Source organism: Peromyscus maniculatus, chromosome 1, assembly GCF_049852395.1.
Source record: "Peromyscus maniculatus bairdii isolate BWxNUB_F1_BW_parent chromosome 1, HU_Pman_BW_mat_3.1, whole genome shotgun sequence".
Taxonomy (NCBI): domain Eukaryota; kingdom Metazoa; phylum Chordata; class Mammalia; order Rodentia; family Cricetidae; genus Peromyscus; species Peromyscus maniculatus.
In genome coordinates this window covers 195199813-195221664 of record NC_134852.1, presented here as the reverse complement: position 1 = coordinate 195221664, position 21852 = coordinate 195199813, and the positions used below count along the sequence as shown (strand labels likewise).

The following is a 21852-nucleotide window of genomic DNA, read 5'->3' as shown; positions in this document are numbered from 1 at the left end:
ATCAAAGGCCAGAGGCAACCACAGGCATCTGTACCCACATGCACATAGACAGACAGACAGACAGACACACACACACACACACACACACACACACACAATTTTAAAGTAAAATAAATATTAAAAAGAAAAGATGACTTGGTGTCCTGCCCTCAAACAGGTCATAGTTCAAGGTTTCCTGGAAGCATCATGAATAGTTTAGAATCCCACTGCCAATAGGAATTGTAGGCATATCTGGACTAGATCTCAGAATTCATGCATCACCTTAAAGGGCTCCTGTAAGTCAATGTTCACCCACTGGGTCTACATCCCTTTCCACTAGCTCAGGATTATCCTGTCACTGGCCTCATGTTATTTATTCTTTGTTAAACAGCTGGGACCCTTAGTACAATCCTGTCAGGTATTATTCCATCTATATATAAGGACATTGAAGCTCAAAGTGGTCATAGAAATAACAGAACCTTTAATTTGTATATCGTGTTACAGGTTCCACAATCCTTTTAAGACATGTGTATGACCTCATAGCAGCTACAGTGACCTGACATAAGTCAGATCAGACCCCTCTCCTGCTTAAATCCCTCCAGGAGCCTCCGTCACACTCAGAATGAAAGCACCCTCCTTTTTTCTCTGACCTCGTAGGTTCAATCTTTCATCTTTGTATGTACTGTACTCCAGATGGCCTTCCTTTTGTGTTACAAGCAATGGTCCTGTTTTCACCCTACATCCTTTGTCTGTGCTGTTTCTTTGGAAGCATCAATGACCTGGCTTCCTCTTCACCAACTCTCAATACCGCCTTGCAGAGGGCTCTTCACTGACAACTGTCTAAAGCATCCTTCCCGACAAGCTCCTCCCTAGCATTTTATTGTCTTGTTTTCTTCTTGACTCTTATTCCTCTTCTTTGTTTGTTTACTAATTGTTACTTTCCTCACATGACAACAGTATAAAGCAGTGGCATTATACCTGCCCCTAGAAGTCTACTTAGCATTTAGCAGGTAGTTAATAAATGTTTGTTGAAGTGATAAATAAAAACATTTGATAATGCCTCAATGCTTTTTAATGGAAATCTTTAACTCTTTCTACCTACTTTTAAAATATGCTCCCTAAGTGATTTAACCCACTTCTGTAATTTATTATATAATTTTAATTATTCCCTAACAATCCAGATCTTTGTTTCTGAGATGATACTCTCAATGGTGTTTCTAACCTTTATTTGTGCCCCACAACCTGTTTAATTGTAACTTCCATAATCAAACACTTGCTTTAAAAAAACAGTTCTTTCAGAATTTTGTACAGTTCGTTTTAATCATGTTCACCCTCCTCCAACGCTCGCAAATCCACCCACCTTTCCTGCTCACCCAGCTTAGTGTCCTTTATTATAAACCCATCAAACCAATCTGTGCTACTCACATATTCTGGGTGTGTGTTCTTCCATGCAACACTGTCAACATGACCAAGGGCGACACTCATAGAGAAAGTTGTCTCTCCCTTTCCTAAAAGCCAGTAGCTCCACACATGGGGTAAAATTTTGTGCCTCACTTCCATTTCCTTGCTGAGATTTTCTGAGTTGGGCTTGCATAGGTTTTGTACAGACTGTTGCAACCACTGTCAGTTCATACATATAGCTGCTCTGTTGTATCTAAAAGACACTGATTCCTTGTAGTCATCTACCACATCTGGCTCTTATACTCTTTCCTCTACACTCTTCCACAGACATCCCCAAGCCTTGGTGAAGGGGAGATATAATGGATGCTCCTTTTAGGGCTGAACATTCTACAGTCTCTTATTCCTTGTATCTTTTGTGGGTCTCTGTTTTAATCACCATCTATGCAAATAGAAGCTTCTCAGATAAGGGTTGAGAGATGCATTAGTCTATAGTATAATGATATTATGTGGAATCAGTTTAGTGCTGTGTTCATTTATCAGCAAAATAGTAAGAACCTCTTCCCTAGGGCCTATAATTTGTCTAACTGTAGGGCCTGATGTTGGTGCCAGGTATGGGGTTTCATCTTGTGATGCAATTAGATAGTGGTTGGTTATTCCCCTGATGTTCATGCCACTTTTACACTAGTTAGTGTGTCTTTCTAGACCAGTTTTATTATAACTCATGGGATTCAGCAGGTTATAATCAAAGGCAATCTTAACCTCTGACTGTTAAGGGCCAAAGAGGCACACATCCGCATTATAAAATACTAATACATTTTAATATATTATTTTCAGAAGATGCTTAGAGTTGATCTATTCCAAGCCCATACCTTCAAATATTAATGAAATTCAAGATAATGATTTCCAAAAGTCAAAGCTAGCTTGTGATACATACCAGAAGTCTCAGGGTACATTCTTCTTACATTATGATTTTTTTGTATGTTTAGATACTACCTCTCCTTTTGCTAATGATTTATATATAGATATATGTTTATAAAATATTTAGACATGGAAAAATAATACCCATGCCATAACATTCACCCTTTTAAAATATGAAAGTCAGTGGGTTCTAGTATATTCATAAAATTTTTAAATCATTGCCATTTTAATACATATCTAAGACTCACAAAGAAATCTCATACTCATTAGTAAGTCACTCTCTCTTGTCCCTCACCTTAAACTTCCTCCTCTTTTTCGACCTTGTGAAACTACTAATCAACTTTGCACCTCTATGGACTTTCTAGAACATATTCCAGCTGTTTTAAATATGTGGATTTATATAAATTCATATAATACATGACCTTTTATGTTGGGTTTCTTTCACTTAGCATAATGTTTTCAGAGCTCATCTGTGCTTTAGTTTTATCATTTTGTTTGACTTACCCAAACCCTCTTTCTCTAGTATCCTTGCTAAAATATCTGTCTCTGGGAACAAAGTTAAACTATAAACATCCTGGAAGCTAAAGGTTAAAAAAAGCATAAATACATTCTTCAGCTTTAATTAATTATAAAGGAAGCAAAAAATTTATTGCATGCACAGATATAGTGTTTTAAGGAATTATATATAAATATAGTTTTCAACTTCACTATGTGATTCTTCTTTTAATCAGTTAAAGTATATCTCTTGTTTTCTTATTTTTGATTTCTAATTCCATTTGGGATGGACATTCTGAGCAGTGTTAAAAAGAGTGAAAGAATTACTTTGCAATAAACAAGATGTAGGCCCTGATGACTCTTTTCTTTCCATGTACAAAGATGGTTAGGAGAGTGTCATCTTATCTGGACCAATAGAAATTGAATCTTTGCTTTGTGCTCGCTAAGCATATGACCTATATAACCTTTGACAACATGCCAATGTGGCCTCCACCACTAATTCTCATTCTTCCATTCTTGGCTAGAATTCTTATTTCCATCTAATTTATATTTTGCAATTTTGTTTCTGAAAAACTCAGTAACTTTGCCAATATCAATTTTAAGTGAGTTATAAAACAATGCAAATCTTCTCCTAAATGGGAATGGAACAGTTGTAGGAAGCTATACCTAGGAAGAAATATAATCACTTGCTGATGCCTACCTATGAGTTTGGTCACATGCATAGATCTGTATCTCATATTAAATATTTGTATATATATATGTGTGTATATATATATTTATATAAATACATCTACATATATTCTTTCTGGGAGCCCTAAGGTACAAAGAGCTAAATTATATTATGTTCTACCTCAACTTACATAATCAGTTCACAAAAGGTCCTATTTCTGTTTTGTCTGTTTTCTTCCTTTGTGTCTTCATTATATGTTTGACATATCCTTTAAAAAAATGTGTCTTTGTTCTTTATTGTGTATTAATAAATGGTTATATAAATGGTGTCATACCACTTATCTTATTGTTACTTTCTTTTTTTAACTTACCACTGAAGCTTTAAAGTATATTTGTGTTTCTGAACTTATGTTGAATATTTTGCTCCAAATGCTGCATAGTATTTCATATTATGCATTGAATACATTTCATATTTCAGTCTTCTAACTATGGACACCTGCCACTGATGGTGACATCATGAAATCTTTGCACTCTTTTCTAGAAACCTGAAGAATAATGGCTAGTGAACATGTCTAGGAGAGGAATTAGAGGGTGTCTAAATGCACTATTTTCTCTATCAACCTCCCTTGTGTATCCCGGAATCCTCCAGCCTTTCTTCATACCCTAACCATTGTAGCAGCAGCCAGAGCCTGGTGCTAGTGTAATGCAGCAGGAACTTGCTTCTCGTTCCTTCTCTGGGGCTTCTCTGGACAGGGGCAACAAACATTTGGGGGATATGCTCAGCTCTCAGAGCTATCCATGAAACAAGAGGAGGAGCAACTTTATTAGGCTACTCCTGACCATCAGGAGACAGAAACCACGAGACAAATACTTCCCATTGTGTTACCTTGGGGACAGTTGAACAGTTTTGAGGTTTGCATAAGCTTTGACCAAAATCTCTGTGAGGTGGAGTACAGGTTACCAGCATTGGTTGCCAGTGTGAAAGCACAGCCTCCTGTTGTCAGTTCTTTGTTTCAGTCCTAGAGGTCACCATTGCTGCCAGGGGTTATTATTTCCTCCAAAGAACTAGCTATAGACAAGCCTGCAACTCAGACTGTACTTTCAGAAGCTACTAGTATTACCCAATACAACAACTGCCTAATTGCTTTCCAGGGTATCTGCACCCTGATCTGAATAGTTTGGCCAACCTCCAACTTGTAGAACAGAGACTGGGTAATTTCAAAACTTCAGAGGGACACATTTTAACAAGGCTTTGCCTCTGCTTGGAAGGCATGCAGCTGTAGTTTCCTGTGCAGATCTGACCCATGGGTCATGGTCTTTTCTTTTTATACTTACTTCAGTTATCTTCAAAATATGGTTGCAATATACATGGCATGCTCATTATATACTTCCCCAGAACATTTTCCTCTCCCTCTCATGGATCACGACTTCTGATACATAGACAGTGTGCTTTACTGTAGAAGTGTGGAAATACAGCCCTGAAAAGCATTGCTTCTCGGTACCCGTTACTATGAAAACATGATGGGCTTCATCCTTTCCAGTGAAGGATGTTGTATCCCTAAAGTCATCTTAAACTCTAGAATATGCATTTGTTCTATCACACCGTCGCTTGGGTTTATTTAAGGAGAATAATGAACATGTGTGAACACTAAGACTTTTGTATGCATGTTGCAACTCACTCTGCCTTCCAGGCAGTCTGCTCCAGAGTCAGCCTTTTAGCTACTCCAGTTGACCACCTCTTTTGCTCTTTGCATGGTCTTCCTGTAAAAGGAAAGTAACAGATACACATCTTCATGAAACAAAGCACAAATCATGACCAATTGGGATCAGGGAATCAGAGACACTTCCTTTAGGGAGTGACAGTACTTCTCGTTTGGGAACAGCTTTTACAATGTCATCTGTCCTCTTCTGTTTTGGTTTTGTAAACAGGTGGTCAATACATACACTCCAGGAAAGAAAATTTGGCTCGAAGGCGTGGTGACCACCTCAGCTGGAGGCACAAACAATCTGTCAGATTCCTATGCTGCAGGATTCTTGTAAGTAATTCACATTTTCACTCCCAGGAACTTCCAGGGAAAGACAGTGAAGCTATAACACACTCACTACCCATCGCAAGGCAAAGCTGATTTCCAATGGAAAGTTCATCATCTGTGCATTTGTGGATGTGTTTAACCACTTTACAAACAGTAACTGGTCACTTCTCCAGCTACTAACATTCTGTCGAACATAAGTGTCAGAGCACAGATGACATCTTGAGTAAGACACAGTCAGCACCATACATTCTCCCTTCTGCATTTTACCGTGGTTCTGGGAGTTAGGTCCACCTGACGAGGGGACTAGTGTGAGTCATAACTGCATTGCAAAGAGTAATTATGCTGCAGTAGGTCTTTGAAGTATACTGGGTCCACCAGGGGCCAAGGACTGTCTGAAATGCTTTGATACTTTGTCAACCAATGAGATTGATGTGAAAGAGAAGCTAGTGTTGTCCTCACATGACAACCAACAAAGCTGAAAGGCAGAGCTGAAGCAAGTTAGCCAAGGGAGCTCATTTAGCTAGTGGCAGAGATCAGACTCAAACTCAGATGGCCTGTTCCAGAGTCCAGCCTTTTCACCACTACAAAAGAACCACTTCTCTTTCTGTCTCCCACAGCCTTTCTATAAAAGAAAAGTGGTGGGCTTGCAAAGGAATTAAGAATTTCCCTGAATGGGATTATCAGGAAGGGTTTCATGGGAAAGGTGGCAGTTGTGTGGGATGGGGAAAGAGTGTCTGGTTTTCAGAGGTGAGTGGTGGAACTGACAGCCAGCTCCCTCAGGCTGAAGAAACATCACTGGAGGGCATAGCAGAGGGCCAGTGCCTACTGTGAGGAAAGCCTTGTTTCAGCAGGGATGGAGTGAAGGCTGAGACTATGATGAGGCTTTACACCAGTTCATGGAGGGTCTTAAAAACCATATAAAGGAAATGAGGCCTTCTTCTGGGCTATACCAAGCCCCTGAAGATTTCAAAAAGAGAGATAACCTGATGAGCATTTTAAAATTTAGACTTTGTCAATGTTATGCAATAGGATCTTGGAAGGGATAAGAAAATAAACTCGAAGGCTACTGTAGTTGCCTGGAGAATGACTTGGGTCAGAAGCCTACAGTTCTGCTCCGCTTGCCAGTGTCGTGCAGCCAGGACAAACCCCTCTGAATCAGAGACTAACCAAATGATTGTTTTCCTGGTCCACCGTGGTCCTTTGGCCCTGGCTTTCTGGCTAAGCAAGGCCTGAACTGTAGTTTTGCTTCAGCTGTGCTTCGCTCCTAACAGCTGTTCCTAATTAGACAGATGCAATTCCCTTCCATTGAGACAGCTTCTTATACATTTGTGAAGAACAGATCAGGCTGGCCAAGCAGATGGCATTTTCAGATGGAATCATGCCAAATGTACATGAAGACAACTGCTCGGTGTAATTCATGGTGTTACTCTGGGGCATCCATGTTTGTAACCTCAGTATCTAACGTTGTGTTTCACAGAGATGTCCAATAAACATGGTTGAAATGAATGAAATGGAGTGAATCCGAATTTAATGCAGTACTGCTAAGAGCCTTCTTTCATAATTTACTCCCCACTAGTTTGATATGAATCCTGTTGCAAGGGGAAAAGCCAGGTTGGCAGTCAGTACTAAGGGGACCCCTTGGAATCAGCTCAGGAATGGCTTTTTCTCAGCTGTTGCCAAATGATTTTGCTTTGAGGTCCAGCAAGCAGCCCAACTCTACTGAATGTTTTCCTGAACACTCTTCCCTTTAAGGAGAATGGTGTGAAATGAAAAGTACCACAGACCTTCATGGAGGCAGCTGAAACAGAGACCTCCCTTTGCATGAGCATCAGCCAGACAGCCATAGAGCTCTCCATGGACTTTGCAGATGAACATAATTGTTGATATTTGGGAAGTAGTTCAAATTATCAGTGCTTAGTTGACAGATATCAGATGAATCTAGTTCCTTCTGCTCCTGGTCTTCTGTCTTACTTCCTTGTCATCCATACCATCTGAGCTCCACAGGCAGCACATAGCAATGTGATGTGTTCTTGAAGGGATGTCAGTTGCTTCCTAGACAAATGATACAGCATTCTAAGAAGGTTCAAGCAGCTAGCAAGCATGTGAAAAGGTGGCCTTTTCCCAGGACCTTTTCAGTATATCACCTAACTATGTAGTTGCTAGGGCATGTGCAAATGCGTGCATGAATCAGAATTCTCTGCTAATGAAGACTCAAAGATAGTGCAACCCTGACAGTCTTGAAATTCTTTGTAATACTGCAAATTCGTCTTGATAGGATGCCGTGTCTCCAGCATCTAGCAGCATGCAATAATATATAGTAGGTGCTCAATAAACACCCATGAATAGATACTGAACAAGTATGCAATGGGATCATTGTACATACACCAAACACCAAGAGACTGTCCTGTGTTGCTGGACAGATGGTGCTGGTGGAGGGGCTCATGCATATATGATTATGCATTTATTCAGATTTTATTTCTTCTAGAAAGTGAGACTCCATATTTGCTTTCCTAGATAAATATTAAATATAGACCATGATGTATTTGTACTTTTGAACATGGCAAGAGCTCTGCTTTAGGAGACATTCCCCCAGAGTCTGACGGTGTTACAGCCCCAGTCCAGGGCTTCCTTTGAGACTCCATCTGCTACTGAGCCTCAGGACCAGAGCAAGAGCTGAGCCTATCATCCTGGCTTCACAGACTTGCCAAACTAATGAAAAGAATAAAGGCAAGTAGCTTTGCCATGGGATGTTCCCAAAGTCCTTCAGCTCTCTCGGTTGCAGGGTCCCAGTGTGACAAAATGAACACAACAAAGCTTCTGCTGTGCTGTACACACACTTTCCTTTACTTCAGACTCTTGGTTTTGTGCTTTGCTTTGCTTTGGGATTTGGTTTTGTAACTCTAATTGTCAGTAAATGTGTTCATTTTTATGAGAATAAAATAAAATTGTAAATGTAAAAAAAAAAGATTTGAAAATGTGAACATTATTTATTCATAATATAAGAATTAGAAATGCTCTTTATTCCAGCAAGGAAAAAACTTAATTCTAGAAGTCATGGGTTTGTAGCCCCATATGGTTTCAGATTCGGGAAATCATAACTATGTGTAATTTTTCCCATGTGCTGAATGGTGATTTCCAAAGTTCCTAAAATCTAATTTTATCCAGATAAATGTCAACCTAAACAGTGCTGTGTACCTACAACATGCCAGGAACTGTGTTGGGTGTTCTGAGCCTAAGTTCAAATGCTGTATGATTGAGGACCTATAGCTAATGGGGCGTGGCAGAGAGATGGGGGAATGCTCACCGTCACCATGCTGGCGGAGGGCATAAATAAAAAGAGCTCTGTGAAGGTAGAAGGTGATACTGCTGACTGGGATGCCAGAGTTTAGAAAAGAACACTTGCTTTGGAGATTAATATGGTAAGAAATTGACCAAATGGAAAGAAATGAGTTAGAGGAGGTTAGGTAGGAAATGCTAAGGCAAAGTTAAAACATGTGAGGACGAGGGTCTGTACAAGAAAGCATGCTATAGTGGCTGCTCAAAAGTGGTTTTGTGCAACTTAGACCTACGGAGAATGAAGTCGGAGGGCAGAGCAAAGATGAGGTGGTATTTCAGCAGTGGCAATACAGAGAGAGAAAACAGTCCATGCCTAAATGGATGAATGAACTGAATGTGTCAGTAACAAAGGCAGAGTCAGCAGGGAGTTTGGGGAGAACCGAGAAGGCAGGCTTTTTAAAAGAGTAGCATGTTATGTAATCTAGGCACTTTGCATACTCAGGGATAAGTGCATGGTCAATGCAGGCTTCCTATTGTAACACATACGAGAAGGAGATAAAAGGCTTTAATCTCTGCATAGTGTATTGTAGTGTTGAGGAAAAACAGTATTACATTGACGGGACAGTGATATATGAGGGAACCAAATGACAAGGCTGTTTTTGCAGAGGTCATAGGCCTATGTAGGTTAAAGCATCCTATGAAGCCGGGCGGTGGTGGCGCACGCCTTTAATCCCAGCACTTGGGAGGCAGAGCCAGGTGGATCTCTGTGAGTTCAAGGCCAGCCTGGGCTACCAAGTGAGTTCCAGGAGAGGCGCAAAGCTACACAGAGAAACCCTGTCTCGGAAAAAAAAAAAAAAAAAAAAAAAAAAAAGCATCCTATGAAACGTGTGTGCACTATTACAGAGTGAGAAGGCTGAGGATACAAGGTGCACTGTGAAATCCTGTGGTTGCATGTTTGTGGTCAGGGAGGCTTTTAAATGTGCGTTAGGCTTTTAAATGGTCACAGTATTCATTTGTTAGTATTCTAGAAGTAAAATATGACATAAGCTGTGATAACTTTATGACCACGAACAATTCATTTCATTCCCCCAGACTTCAGCTTCTTTTCCTGTAAAATAAAGAGATTAGATCTGAGAATCTTTGAGATTTCTTACATCTTCATGTTCAGCACCTAAAATGATTTTTTCTTTTAAAGCAACAAATAAATTTGGTGGTGCTTGCGGGGGATGCGGGGGAGGTAGAGTTTATTTGTGTGTTGTAGCTAATGTTCAGTTCTTGTAAAATGCCATTTTAAATGTGCTGATGTGGCTTTTTTTCTTTTGCTTTTTAGATGGTTAAACACTTTAGGAATGCTGGCTAATCAGGGTATTGATGTTGTGATACGACACTCATTTTTTGACCATGGATATAACCATCTAGTGGACCAGAATTTTAACCCATTACCAGTAAGTACACTGGATAAAGATTCCCAATTCATTTCCATATCATTTGGTTCTTTTAATCATGCCTTTTTCCATACTAGGAGAATGTTTCTCCTTCTGCTATTGGCAATCTCTTTCATAAATCAGACAGAGCATTCTTGTCTTTGGTTTCATGAACCATTCCATGGGCTTTGGCTTCACTCCCCTATCACACACACCTACACAGACATACACACATACATATATTTATATGTGTATAATATATAAATTTGTTACTATTACTTTAGCAGACTTTGTGCAATTGAGATTCCACATCTCCTTGTGGCCTGTTTGAACTCTGCCTGAGAGTGGATTTTTCCAGATTGTTTTCTTTTAATGCTAATAGGAGACATTAGTTAACGTCAGATGCAGCATGTTGAAAGCAGATGGGGGTTCACTAAGATCAGATAAAATAGGAGCCCATCTCTTAAGGCTAAAGTGCACTTGGAGTTAGATGTTGATCCCTAAGTGATGATGAAGAGATTTTCCCCAAGGCAGGATTCTGAGTTACCTGCTGCATAATCATCAGAGAATTCTTAGCCCAGAAAAGCTGTTTTTTGCTTTGTTTTCTTTTCTTTTTAGAAATATCACACAGATGATTATTTTATGTGGGACTCATATGGTATCATGTCACTACATGGTCCTGATGGAAAATCAGACTCCTCTCCCCATCCCTGTGATTGCCCTTAGAGATGTTCTATCTGCTTTATTTGACAAGGTCACTGAGGATGAGACAGGGAAAGGGGAACATAATGGCATCCTTAGACCCAGATCCTGTGCCTTCAATTACTGTTGCCCTGAGGGTCCTGGGAATAAACCCAGCCTGGAACAGTTCCTGCCATTTGCTACCCTTTACCTATTTCTACCCCACTGCTTCTTACCTTCCAAACCCCAAGTCAAGAGGCCTTCAAGCCCAGAACAAGCAATATTATGGCCCACAGGAGTATCACTCCCAAGTCTCAAAATTGAAACCAGTTGACACAATTGTTTTTACACACGGAACAAGAATACGACTCAAAGTATGTATGTGTGAGACTGAGGTATGAAAAATGGGGAAAGAGTTTTCCACTTAGAACCATAGAGATTTATTTTGTTTTCATATTTCTGTGTAGATAAGCCAAAACAATTAGAAAACTACATTCATGGCATAAATACTAAACAAACATAGAGCACATCTTCTATTTGGCATATAATTAAACATTTTTGAGTAGCAGGAGTTGGGGAAGACACAACAATGACTAAATAAATAATAGAATATGATAAGGGTTCCTAGATGCATGTACAGGAGGGGCTTTTCTGAGCACAGGACATAGAAGTGAAGAGACAACTGGTGGTCAGAAGGCAGGTATGCAGACTTCACACAACTTTCTAAGCAGAGCAGAGGCTAACACAAACATTTCACTACAGGAACTAACTTGGCATGTCTGCAAAGCACAGGACCATGAGTGCCTGAGACATGGAAGGAAGGGAAAGACTCAATAGAAATTAAGTAGGCAGAAGTCAGATTGCTCAGGCGATGGAACTTTTATCACAGTACTAAGAAAAATCACTGAAGAGCTTTAACCAGGAAGACACGATCAGTCTAACATAATGCTTCAAGTACCATTTTCAGCAATGCAGATAATCTTTACTGATTCACAGATGCAGGATGTTCTTTGATTTGGTGTATCAACAAAACTCCACTCCTCCTTTTTTCCTTCTCTCCTTCCTTCATTCAAATTTCATTCATTCATCTTCATCATGTCCTATTTGCTTATTGATAGTTCCTCCCAGTGGATCTTTGTGGTGAACCAAAATGACAAAGTCCCTGTGCAGTGTGGTGAGAAATGGAAAATAAACATATAAGATAATTGTAGTTTATCACAACTGCTCTAAACAAAATCTACGGAGGTAAATATGACTTTATTAATTTTCCTGAAAAAAATAAAAAGCTGAAGTCCTAGGAATAAGTGAATGCCTAAGGTCAGAGAAGTCACAGTAGCTGGGTCTCCCTGGTTTTCCTAGCTCTAAATCCTATTTTCTGTTTACTGTGCCACTGGAGAGAAAGATGGGTGTTAGAAGGCTAGACAGGCCTCATTTCCAGGGTTGGACCACCTGAGTATCTGATCACATTGCTGTGTAAGCGCCCAGGACCATGGCCATGTATACAATAAAGACCCAAACCTTTATTCTCCACAAATAAGAGTAACTGCGGGTTCAAAAAAAAAAAAAAAGCACTGCATAGTAGTCCTCAGCTCATACCCAGTGGCCCCAGAGCTTGCATAAGCCTTAAAGATGCTAAAACAAGTTCCATGGACTCCACACAAAGCCCCACGTGAGCTGGGCAGCTGCGTTTCTGGAAACATCAAGCTCTAATAAAGAAATCATCCGTAAAAGCACTTAAAAAGGTAGCCAGCTTTCCTTTTTATCTTTCCTTGTGGTAAAAATTCTGCACCTTATAAGTAGGAAACTTGGCAGCTGGGAGAGTGTGTCCTAAGTCTCCCCTGGAAAGAATTTACAAAGCCAGACCAGGGCGTGATCTGAGAGACACTGCTGGCTGGCCTCTAAGGTGGGTGATGGAGCTAGACCTGAGGATCACATTGGTTGCCATGTCAGAGAGCTGTGGAACTGATAACTAACATTGCCAATAAAAACTTATGGATTTTACATTGTGGTTACATCTCCAGGAGAGTTTGTTAAGAGATTAGAGGATTAATGAACTGCACTTTACTTTGTCTCCCAGAAAAATAAGTATTTTTCCCTTCCCATTCCTTCAAACCCAGCTTAGTATATTTCAGGAAAGAATCCTATTAGCAAATTCTTTTCTGTTTCTGCTGGTGCGCTTGAGTAAATCCAGAAACTGTGAGCCCTGTGCCTCAGGGCTCCTCAGGCCGTGTCCCATACCACCCCTCCCTTCCTAGTTAGCTTTGCCGCATTCCAACTCAGCTCTGGCAGGGCTGTTCCTAAAGCACCAGTCAAAGGTAAGAGACAATACTGAGACAAGATAACACTTTAAGAGTGGTTTCTAGGAGCTAGGGTGAGGGAAAAATGGTACAGAAGATTTTTAGGGTGGAAACGGTTCTGGATGATACTAAATAGTGGGTGCTTTATATGTTGATCCTAAACCACGGGAGAGACACCATAGTTAAATCCTGCTGCACAAGGTAGACTTTCTGTGTCCCTGATGGAAGCAGCGCTCTGATGAAAGGTACTGGTAATGGAGGAGACCTAGAACGTATGAGGACAGGAGGCATGGGGGCATCTCTGTACCATCCAATCAGTTTTCCACTGGACCTGAAGACTTCTCTTTTACAAAAGAATTCTAAGAATAGATAAGACAGATAAAGAAGGGAAGAGGGGAAGGGGAGAATAAGAATGGGTTCTGCATCCCCCTGTTCTGCTCAGGAAATAACTTTTCAGCTACATTCCTTGTTTCCTCGGTGGTTTTTTTTTTGCTAGAAAAGCGGCACTCTCCTCCTGAGAAAAGGAGCACATTTTAGTTCAGCCAAGCATTGTCATTCACGCCCACCCTTCCCCGATGGTTCTGCCACTGGGAAAGAGGGGACATGTGAGTCTCCACAGCTAGGCAATCAGTCGTGGGCTCCCTTGGGAGTAGACGATGTTTGTGCAGAACAGATCTGCATATTCAGTGGACAGAGTCCAGACCCCACCAATCCTGGGCACTTCTCCTAGGAGAGGAATTTGGAATTCAGCTTGTCACTTTTTTTTTTTCCAGAGTGTGATTTACAAAGCTTTCAGGAAAAGGAATGGGGACTTAGCAATCTGCATCCTCCTAACTCCCACGCTAGGGCAGCAAAAGGAGTCTTCACACAGATGTAATTTAAAAAACAAACAAACAAACAAAAAACACTGAGCTCTGAGCTCACCATTGTGTGGATATACAGATAAGACATGGTCCTCCGTCTGCAGAGCCAATAACCCACTGTGTGTTTGTAAGATCAGAGGTCAGTCCTGATTAGGACGACTACAAAGAGCTAGATCGTGCTGTCTTAACATGTCTACTCTGGGCATAGGGGTGTAGCTGTGGGCTGTCGGCACTCATTTTTGCTTACTGTTCTTGATGAGTAGCAACAAATATTCAACATCCCTGTGCATATCCGTTGAACACTCTCTATGTACATTGTTCTGGATACAATCATCAATCATGGATTAGAGCACAACTCAGCAGTCTATAGTGAAATTAAACCTATGGTTGCAGTCACTATAGCAACATATTCTAAGCCAAGCCATTGCTGTTCAGCTCTTATTTAGCTTTTGGAAAGAAGCTCTGCCTTTTATTATTGCCAGTCTGGATTACTTGGTTAGCCTATCTATCACAAAATTGTAGGACAAGTTGTTAAATAATCCTGTCTTTTCCCCCCATTCCTCTAAGGGGACCATCCCCTTAGAGATGATACCCCTTATACATGACATAGCTGAGATATGCAAACAGGATCAACTTAATGCACCCTTTTTCTGGAGGAACACCAAATTACAAACCCATTTATCCCAGTGTAGCTGGATTGACTGAGACTTGAACCATCCAAACAAGAGGTATCACAACAGAGCCTAGAACTGTGACAAGATTTGTGGTTCCTAGCTCTACCATCAATTATGTGTGTGTGTTTGAGTTCTGGTTTCCCAATGATTGAGCCGAATTCAAGATAAAACTGCCTCCCCCTTATACTTCCAAATTCCTGTCAGTATACTTGAAAAAATAATTTAAAACATAAGATTTTGATTTTGCATTTACATATAAGTAAAGAAAATTATTAGATAGGACTATATCTCAGGGCAAGAAAATTACAGGCACTTGTTTTTCTTCTTTGTAAACCTTTTGTCTGTAAAGTTACTGCAATCAATAATTTTTTTTTAATCTGAAAAGGGATATCTTTATTTTAAAAGGCTATGAATGAATTAAGTCCTTTAAATAGCCAAGTAAATAGAAATCTTAGCTTTACGTGTGTTCCATTCATTCTTGTGGATTTATTACAGTCATCGTCATGCTGGATGCTGGGCTGAGCCCTGTAGACAGCATCTGCCCTCCAGGAGCTGACACCACAGATACAGACAGATGGTAGAGACGTTAATAGGGACTATGGCAAAAAGCATTTTAAGGAATGGGAAAGAACAAAAAAGGCAGTCTGGTGAAGGCATGCAAGGGCCATCTCGGAAGGCCTTCTGGGAGAGACAATGTCTAGGTGGATTCTCACTAAGTGGCAAGTTAGATGTAAGGAAGCAAGTTTGGGTGGGTTTATCTAAACATGGGCAGTAACATATACGAAGACACAGAAACACTCGTGTTCCATTGAGTCATGGTAGATGAAGTATGAGTAATTATCTCAGAAAATTTTTCTCATTGCTATCCCATGGCCACACAGGGTGTGTGAAAATTGAAGAATTCAAATCTACGAACCTGGAGGTGGTATGGCAGGGGAGATACAAACCCAGACAATCTAGCCTGTGACCTGACTCTTAGTGTAACCTTTCTTCTCTTTCTTTTCTTTCCCGTGGGATCCATCAGGAACATGAAAGAAGCAAAACGTACCTGTTTAGGGGTAGCTGTGATGTGAAATCCAATCCTGTCATTAGGGGCCCCCACAAAGACTTTTCCATGCACAGCCTCCTTTGTGAAAGGCTGCTGCTGAGAGAAGGGCAGCCTTGGCTGTGGGATCAATCACTGGGACTCCGGCTGCCTCCATCAATGGCCAGAGCACCGGGCTGCATGCCCATGAACATGACTCGCTTCTTTCTCCTCTGAGTTCTAAGCCCTGGCTGCTGAGATCAGAGCCTGCACTCTGCACCATGTGACAGGGCAGGCAGCACTTGGCCCTAATGCTTGTTCATCCAGGCTCCTCTGATTACTGACCGTTCTCATCTCTTGTCTGCTTATCAACCTGAGCAGTATGCACATGCTGTCAGTAACACACACTAGTAGTTGTGACAGCTCATCCCTTTGGGAAGTAGAAACAGCTCTGGGCCCCGCATTAGATGGAGCTCAAAATGCAACACAGTAGTTTTCTAGTCATGTGAGCCTTTATTTCCTCTGTGAACATGGGTAATAACTGCAGAAGTTGGAGAGCAGGAAGTGTTTGAATTTACTTCTTAAAAGTACTGACTTTGAGATTAGATTGACCAGCTTTTCCAATTACCCCCTATATGGACTTGAAATTACTAGAAAACTCCAGTGACCATCAGTTACCGACCCTGTGAGAATAGCATCTATCTCAGAGGGTTACAAAGGGTTGGATGAGTCAGTGAATTTGTATCTTTCACCCATCATAAATAAGCAATGGTTATTAAGTGCTTTTTGTTGTTTACGAAGCTACATTGTAAGATATAAAATTGCAAATCACAATAGTTATTAACAATAATATGAACAAAACTGTGGTGAGAATCTTTAAACGTTTGTATAGATACATGGAAATAGATTCAAGTAATGATGATTAAAATACAAAATTTATTTTTTAAAATTAAATTGCCAGAAAATTAAAAGCACAGAAGGGAAAGCTGTGATTCCTGAATTTGAGAGGAAGTGACTGCCAATAGTCAAAGGCAAATTAAACATTACAGTTTCTTTCCCTCCAGAGAAGAGGTGGCCAAATTCCCTGTGGAAGCGATTAAGGGCCTGACAGGTCTGCATTGCCGTGTTTATAAATGGCCCAATAAGCCCTGGAAACCGTGGCATGTCCCATCACAGGGCTAATGACAGCGCATTATGTGAATCACTGAGTAGCAACAATTGAAAATCTCACTCTGCCATCAGCCATTTATATTGTTCCCAGATTAGAATACTGAGGGATCACAGCTACTGCAAATTTTGTAAACCTAAATAAATCAGAGAGAAGAAGCAATCTCAGCATTGCTGTGGCTGAGCTGAGGGGTGTGCTGTGCCACCCTGGAAGCAACCCGTAGATGAAGATGAACACAGTCGGCTCGGGGGTGAGAAGAGCCAGGCCCAAGCTGCTCGGTTTTCCCAAACCATGAAAAATCACTTAGAATAATCAGTCCAGAAAGAGAGAGGAACAAATAATGAAAGATGTAAAAGGAGGGAAAAGGGAAAGGCCCTTCGGTAGTTGGAAGGCTATTTTGGTGAGTGTCACAATGAGATGAACTTAAGCTTATTTCATCAAAGAAATATTTGTAGGCAGATAGGTAGTGATTCTGGGAACGAACAAAAAAAGAAAATCTGATTACTGACTGCTAGGACCAAAAATAATATGTCTTTGTCTTAACTCCGTTTTTATGTTTTAGAAGCTATTCATTTGAAGTGGAAATGCTTTATAGAAATAGAACAACCCTGGAGTCAGCATTCAGCAAACACACACATACGCGCGCAGACACACACACACACACACACACAGGTGTGCGCATGCATATACACATGCACAAACACTCATGTATACATGTACATACATGCATGCACATACATAAAATATTAGGACAGAAATGGAAATATTAGAAAGAAATGGGAGTAAAGACATGGAAATAAAACAAGTAAACAATTCTCCTTTAAATTATTTAAGTATACCCCACAATTTATCAATTTTCGGAACTTGATAAATCATTAAATACTTCCATCACTAACTTTGAACTGTGAGCAATGTCTTATTTCATCTCATATTTGGTTTTAAGCATGGCAAGGACTGAGCAAAATATACTGTTTTCACTTATTCTGGACATTGGAATAAATAAAATGGAAGATGTGGAGGATATGGATATGGAGTCATTTTAAGAAGTAACTTCCACATGCTGCTTCCTATGCAACATATCCTGTCCTGTATGTGACTCTTCCTAATCAGAAGAGCCCTCAATGTCACAACCTCCACAACCAAAGCCTGTGACAGATCAACACAACATACACTCAGCAAGGAAAGCTACACAGAGCACTGAGTTACTGCAAAGTGTCCCTTTAGTCCCATCCCCCCCTCCAAGCTGGTAACCTAGCCCAAATTTTATCAGCTAATTTTAAGAGCCACTACCCGTCCCGTCCCCCACCACCCCCAACACCAATCACCACCAAAAGATTTAGCTATGACAGTGACTTGGGTGTCTTTATCCAATAAATCCATGAAAGTTTGAGTTTTTCCTCCCCAAGGTTTCTTAGAATTTAGCTTTTGATTCTCCCTAGAGATAGGGTAAACTGAGTTCATCTTTCTATTTAAACAGCTATTGGAAGTACAAGACTAGAAAAGGATACATGTACTATTTCACAGCAAAAGAAAATAACACTGGAGGGTTTTTCCTTTTGTGTGTGTATATGTGTCTGTGTCTGTCTGTCTGTCTCTCTGTTTCTGTCTCTCCATCTCTGTCTCTGTGTCTGTCTCTGTTTCTCTGTCTCTGTGGGTCTGTGTCTCTCTCTGTGTGTCTCTGTGTCTGTGAATGTCTCTGTCTTAAGAAGAAGGAAGGCACAATCAGGCCCTGAATGATACTGTGGAGAAAAGATTAGAAGTGGAAGAAATACAGTCAGGTAGGAAATGGGGAAATACAAGCAGATTGGAAGCTTCACCAACAGAATACAAGAGATGGAAGAGATAATCTCAGGCACTGAAGATATGATAGAAGAAATAGATATACTGGTCAAAGAAAATGTTAAATTTAATAACACTCCTGACACAAAACATCCAGGAAATGTTTGACACTATGAAAAGAACAAATCTAAGAATAATAGAAATAGAAAAAGGAAAATAATTCCAGTTCAAAACACCCAGAAAATATTTTTAACAAAATCATAGAAGAAAAATTATCCAGGCCCTTCTGGCCTTTAGAGTTTCTACCAAGAAGTCAGGTTTAATTCTAACAGGTCTGCCTTTGTTTGTTACTTGGTCTTTCTCTCCTGAAGTTTTTAATATTTTTCTTTGTTCTGTATATTTAGTATTTTGATTATTGTGTATGGAAGGACTTTCTTTTCTGGTATAATCTATTTGGTGTTCTGTGTGCTTTCTTAAGATACCTTTGTCATATATCTCTTGCTGTTGCAGACCTCTGAATTCATAAGCCTGGTAGTCAAAGATTTTAATAATCTCTATTTGCCCTGTTTTATTAATTCTGTTTTCAACCACATGCTCATAGATTGCCTATCTTTGATTGGAACCACTTATTCATAATTACTCCAACATCCTCAATAATTAAAGCTTTTCCTCATTACTATCTTTTTTAATGTCCCTAGTAAAAATTTATTTCCCTGGTTCTCCCAAGTTATACAAATTAGTGTTTACTTTTAGAAAGTAAGCAAATTGAAGGCAGAAATATTAGGACATGATAATGCAAAGTGGAAGATTATTAAATCATCTATGACTAAATTCAAATGTTTGAATTTTTTTTTTTTTTTTTAGTAAATCGGTCATTAGAAGAAGCCATACTCCACTCTAAGGAACAATTATGATGTTGCCTAAAGGGACATTGACCACACATTTATTGATTCCCCCTTGTTGCCTCTTAATTGACAGTATTTGTGCATGTGTATATCAATGACAGCATGGGCAGAAAGCACCTCAAATGTTCAGAACAACTTCTCCAGGTATTTTGCTAGGACTGAAAAGCGCCTGAGTGCAAACCCTTACCAACTCCTATAAGATAAAGGAGACAAATAGCTTGCCAAATGAAATGTCTTAGAAACAACAATTTAATGATACATATAAATTAATCATAAACATATGGATTAAATTTCCCCCAGAAAAGGCATATTTAGGTTCTCTCTGGACCACAAGTGATTGAAAAAGGATTGGAGACATTTCCTTAGCCCAAAGAGAAAAGGAGTATGTCTATACTTCTTTAACTGTAAATATTAGTGCAGTAGATAAATTATCCAGGGGATCTGGGAAAGTTAAAAATGTGGACAGGAAATAAGAAGGAGATTTGGCTTTAAAATATGTTCCAGGTACATCTGGGGCAAAATAATCAGAAACAGGGAGATTTTTGTTTGACATAGAACTCAGTATAATTATAGAGACTGTAAGATATTCAGGGTGATTTCTAATTGGCATGGTACACATAATAGAAGGCTAATTGTTACTCCTAAAGATGCAAAGGTAAAGGCCTTAAACTACAAAATATGAAATTATGAAATGGTGTTTATTGCCCACAAAACACACACAAGATCTGCATTGTTTGTCCTGTCAAGATTCCTTGGATGTAAGAAAGGTTTAGCAAAAAGTTCACTAGCTTTTCTACATGACTCAGGAAAAAAAAAATGACCAAAGTCTATACAGTAGTCTTTAAGCAAGGAGTCCAGAAGCAAGATGGAATCTGAGAGTCAAGACAAGAGAAAATGAAATTCAAGTTCAGGCAGGACAAAATCTCTAAGGATGAACTTAAATCTTTTTGTTTGTTTGTTTTTAATCCAGGAAGCCATTATGGAACCTTCACAAGAAACTTTCCAATACTTATTTTTGTGTTTTCTAATCAGTTGTAAATAACTTTTTGAAGATACCATATTTGGAAGATATTCATCCAAATAGGGGAAACTCAAGTATACTTACTATAAGTAAGCTCTGACCTTGGGAATTGGACCATATAGTACAGAGGAGTTTTGTTTGTTTTTAATTAATTTTATTTTTAACATTCAGTTTATTATATTTTTTAATTATTTCATACATAAATACACCATTTCCACCCCTCACTTTTCCCCTTCTAACTCCTCCTATGTCCCCCTACTCCCTCTCAATTTCATGATCTTTTCTTTTTAAATTATTATTGCTATACACACACATGAGAAAGAGGGGGGTCTATATTAATACAACCTGCTGAATCCATTTAGTGTTGCTCACATGTATATGTGTTTAAAGATGATTATTTGAGATTAAATGACTTATCAAGGAGCTCATTCCTGAGAACGTTGATTCTCCCTCTCTTGGCAGCTTTCAGTTTTCTGTAGCCCTTCATCTAGAGGTGGAACATTGTGAGTTTTTCCCAGTGTACACTGGCATGTCAACTGATGTTGCAATTGTGCAGGTCTTGTTTGGGCTACTGTATTACTGAAATTTCGTGGGTGCAACTCCCGGCCAATTTTCAGAGACATCTCTTATCAACTGCTCTGATCCTCTGATTCTTACATTCTTTCAGATCCCTTTACCATAATTTTCCCTGAGCCTTAGGTATAGGGGTTGTGTTGTAGATATATCAGTTGGGGTTGGGCACCCATAGACAGTCGTTCTCTTCATTTTGATCAGTTGTAGAGTTCTGTGATGGTCTCTACCTGCTGCGAAAAGAAGCTTCTTTGGTGAGGGGTGAGAGCTGCACTTCTCCGTCCATATTAAAGATAAGTATTTAGATGCAGTTGAGAATTAAGCTGGTTTAGGGCAGTGGCAGTAATAGGTTCTCCTCTAGGCCCCATGGTGTCACCAGCCACAGTAGTTAACTATGTTTACATTGCCAGGCATGAATTTTCTTCATTGAGTGAACCTCAAGTCCAATGAGGTCGCTGTTGGTTACCACGGAGCTGTAAGTGCCACCATTATGTCTTTCAGTATATCTTGCCAGGCAAGTCATTGTTGTAGTTAATAGGCCTTACAGATGGGTCGAACTATTGGTTGCTTTTCTTCCTTGGCAGCTGATATAGCACCTGGAGATGCTATGAGAGCTAGTCCTCCGGAAGGAGGCCTCCAGGTCAGTTCCAGCTCAATTCCTCCAAGTTCTGTGTC

At 39.8% G+C, this 21852-nt stretch overlaps 1 protein-coding gene across 3 annotated transcripts in view; it reads left to right on the top strand.

Annotated features, from left to right (window-relative positions):
- Hpse2 (heparanase 2 (inactive)) overlaps positions 1–21852 on the top strand; it is a 630225-nt gene that overhangs the window by 496911 nt on the left and 111462 nt on the right. For all 3 annotated transcript variants that reach the window (XM_076563135.1, XM_042263859.2, XM_042263852.2), the window contains 2 exons: positions 5392–5498; positions 10102–10216. In XM_076563135.1, the coding sequence (XP_076419250.1) occupies positions 5392–5498; positions 10102–10216 (222 nt within the window). The remainder of the gene's footprint in view (positions 1–5391; positions 5499–10101; positions 10217–21852) is intronic.